Below are 2,348 nucleotides of genomic sequence, written 5' to 3'. Positions count from 1 at the left end.
CTGATAAAGGGATCTAATTGTGTTGTATTTTGTAACAATACTGATAAAGGGATCTAATTGTGTTGTATTTTGTAACAATACTGATAAAGGGATCTAATTTTCATCATAATAACTACAAAACTGCATCTGTAAAACATTGTTTCATGGGATATTTGTACTTAGGTTAATATAGGTCTAAGTATATGAATATCAACTTTAAGTTGTATCTCTGTTGCTTCTTTTTTTTCAGGTGAGTAATATGTTCATCATGAGTCTGGCGATCGCTGATCTCACAGTTGGAATGATAGTTATGCCCATCAGCTCGGCGTATGCTATTACAGGAAATTGGATGTTTGGAATAGTCGTGTGTCAGTTCTGGCTGTCGATGGATTATACTGCTAGCACGGCTTCCATCTTAAACCTGTTCATCTTGAGCTTGGATCGTTACTGGTCTATAAGGTCCCCTTTAAAGTACCTGCGAAAAAGGACTAAAAAGAGGGCGCTAATAATGATTGGGGTCGCGTGGCTTGTGTCGGCTATGTGGATCGTCCCGATCATTGGCTGGCACTACTGGTACAATGACGGTGTTCGAAAACAGCCTGAAGAAGTCTGTGAAACGGAATTTGCCGACAACGTCCTTTTTAAATTGTCTACGTCGACGGCAAATTTCTACGTCCCGATGGTTCTGATGATATGCTTGTACGCAAGGATCTTCCACGAAATTAAAAAACGCAGTAAATTTGAGATTGGTCAGTGCAACACAGGCGGAGGAGGACCTAATGATGAAAATAGGTTCTCTGTAGAAGATAACGTTCCAGATCAAACACGGCCACTGAGGAGCACTCGTTGGAGGAATGGCCGCAGTCTCAAGAATAGAGACGCCTGTCGAAAACGGATTTGTACTTCTTCTTTCGACGACGAATATGAGGATTATGGGGTTGTTGATAAGCGAGTAGGCCTAAACTGTTCTCGAAGTAACGATTTTGTACAGGTAGCTTGTCCCAGAAAGCATCGTGAAAACTACGGAAGTCGAAGAGCTTGCATCCAAACGACGAGCAGGGATTCTGATATCAGCTCATGCTTTCCAAAACAGTCTTCCAAAGATCGAGAGTTTCGGGACATGACAGTTGTGATGCTTCCGTCGCCGGAATACAGCAAAAGAGATCTCGAAACGTCGGTTTTCAAACAGAACTTTGACGAAACTGCTGAGAAAATGGAGTTCCTGCCTGACAACGGAACTAAAATGGAGTTCCTGCCTGACAACGGAACTGATGAACGCGATACGATGTTGCAAGAAACTGAGGCGAGCGGAAACTACCCCACCGCTATCACGCTTGATAGGAAAAGAACCAGCAAGTTGAAGGACACCAGAGAGACTGTTTCTGAGATCAAATCTAAACTGTGTCAACCAACATTACGAAAATCTCGGAAAACTTTCTTCAACCGTAAGAAGAAACAAACAACTTTAGAACTGGTTCAATTGTATTCTTCTGACGAATCAAGCAGAAGAGGCTCTGGTAAATCTAGATATGATCCCGAAATAGTATCCCTTGACCACCATAGGTCGTTAGATCGATTTGATTCTGTTCCCTCTCGGTCTGTCAGCCGTTTGAGTCTCAGGCAAGGTACCCGATTCTTACCAAACCTTACAACCGCACTGCGCATGCGTGTGACAAGAAAGAACATGGCGTCTTCCTTACGACAAGAGAAGAAGGCAGCACGTCAACTGGGAGTTATCATGGGTGCCTTCGTATTGTGCTGGCTACCTTACATAATATCTTTCATTGTTACTGCTTATTGTGAAGACTGTATAGACCCCAAAATTCATACCGCTACCAGCTGGTTAGGATACTTGAATTCTACCATGAACCCTTTTCTCTACGCGTTATGTAATGATAACTTTAAAAGGTCTTTCAAGAAAATGTTCCGAAGAGGTTCCACGAATTCCATGTTTTTTCCAACTTCAGCAAACGCTAAACCCGATCACTTATTTGCCTAATTTATTTCTGTGTATTGGTTTTTAAAAAACCAGTATTGTAATACTAACTCTCAATAAAAATTGATTTTCAATTGAACTGTAAAATCTTGGATGTTCCAAAGTTTCACCTGAAAAAACGGCCATTTTTTTTAGGCTCGCTGTCATACAAGGTAGATGAAGAGCGTTTACGAGCTTTATATCAAAACGAGGCTGTTTCATTAGTTTCTTCACATGGGTGAAAGGTGCAAGTAAACGATATAAAACATTAAGAAAAAAAATAGACGGACATTTTATTTACTGCATTTGTGAGCCACCATAAAAAGCAAAACTTCTATCTTTGACCATACGTTTGCGTGCTATTACTTTAGACTAATTGGCCTTAAGTTTTAAT

The 2,348-nt window shown here is 40.8% G+C and overlaps 1 protein-coding gene across 1 annotated transcript in view; it reads left to right on the top strand.

Annotated features, from left to right (window-relative positions):
* LOC106472953 (histamine H1 receptor-like) overlaps window positions 1-1,978 on the top strand; it is a 10,488-nt gene extending 8,510 nt beyond the window's left edge. Inside the window, exon 3 of the mRNA XM_013933622.2 lies at window positions 230-1,978. Within this exon, the coding sequence (XP_013789076.2) occupies window positions 230-1,978 (1,749 nt within the window). The remainder of the gene's footprint in view (window positions 1-229) is intronic.
* The last annotated feature ends 370 nt before the right edge of the window (window positions 1,979-2,348 follow it).

This window comes from Limulus polyphemus, unplaced genomic scaffold (genome assembly GCF_000517525.1).
Source record: "Limulus polyphemus unplaced genomic scaffold, Limulus_polyphemus-2.1.2 Scaffold5767, whole genome shotgun sequence".
Classification (NCBI taxonomy): Eukaryota; Metazoa; Arthropoda; class Merostomata; order Xiphosura; family Limulidae; genus Limulus; species Limulus polyphemus.
Note: the sequence above shows the minus strand (reverse complement) of the source record. Positions and strands in the feature narration are given on the sequence as shown.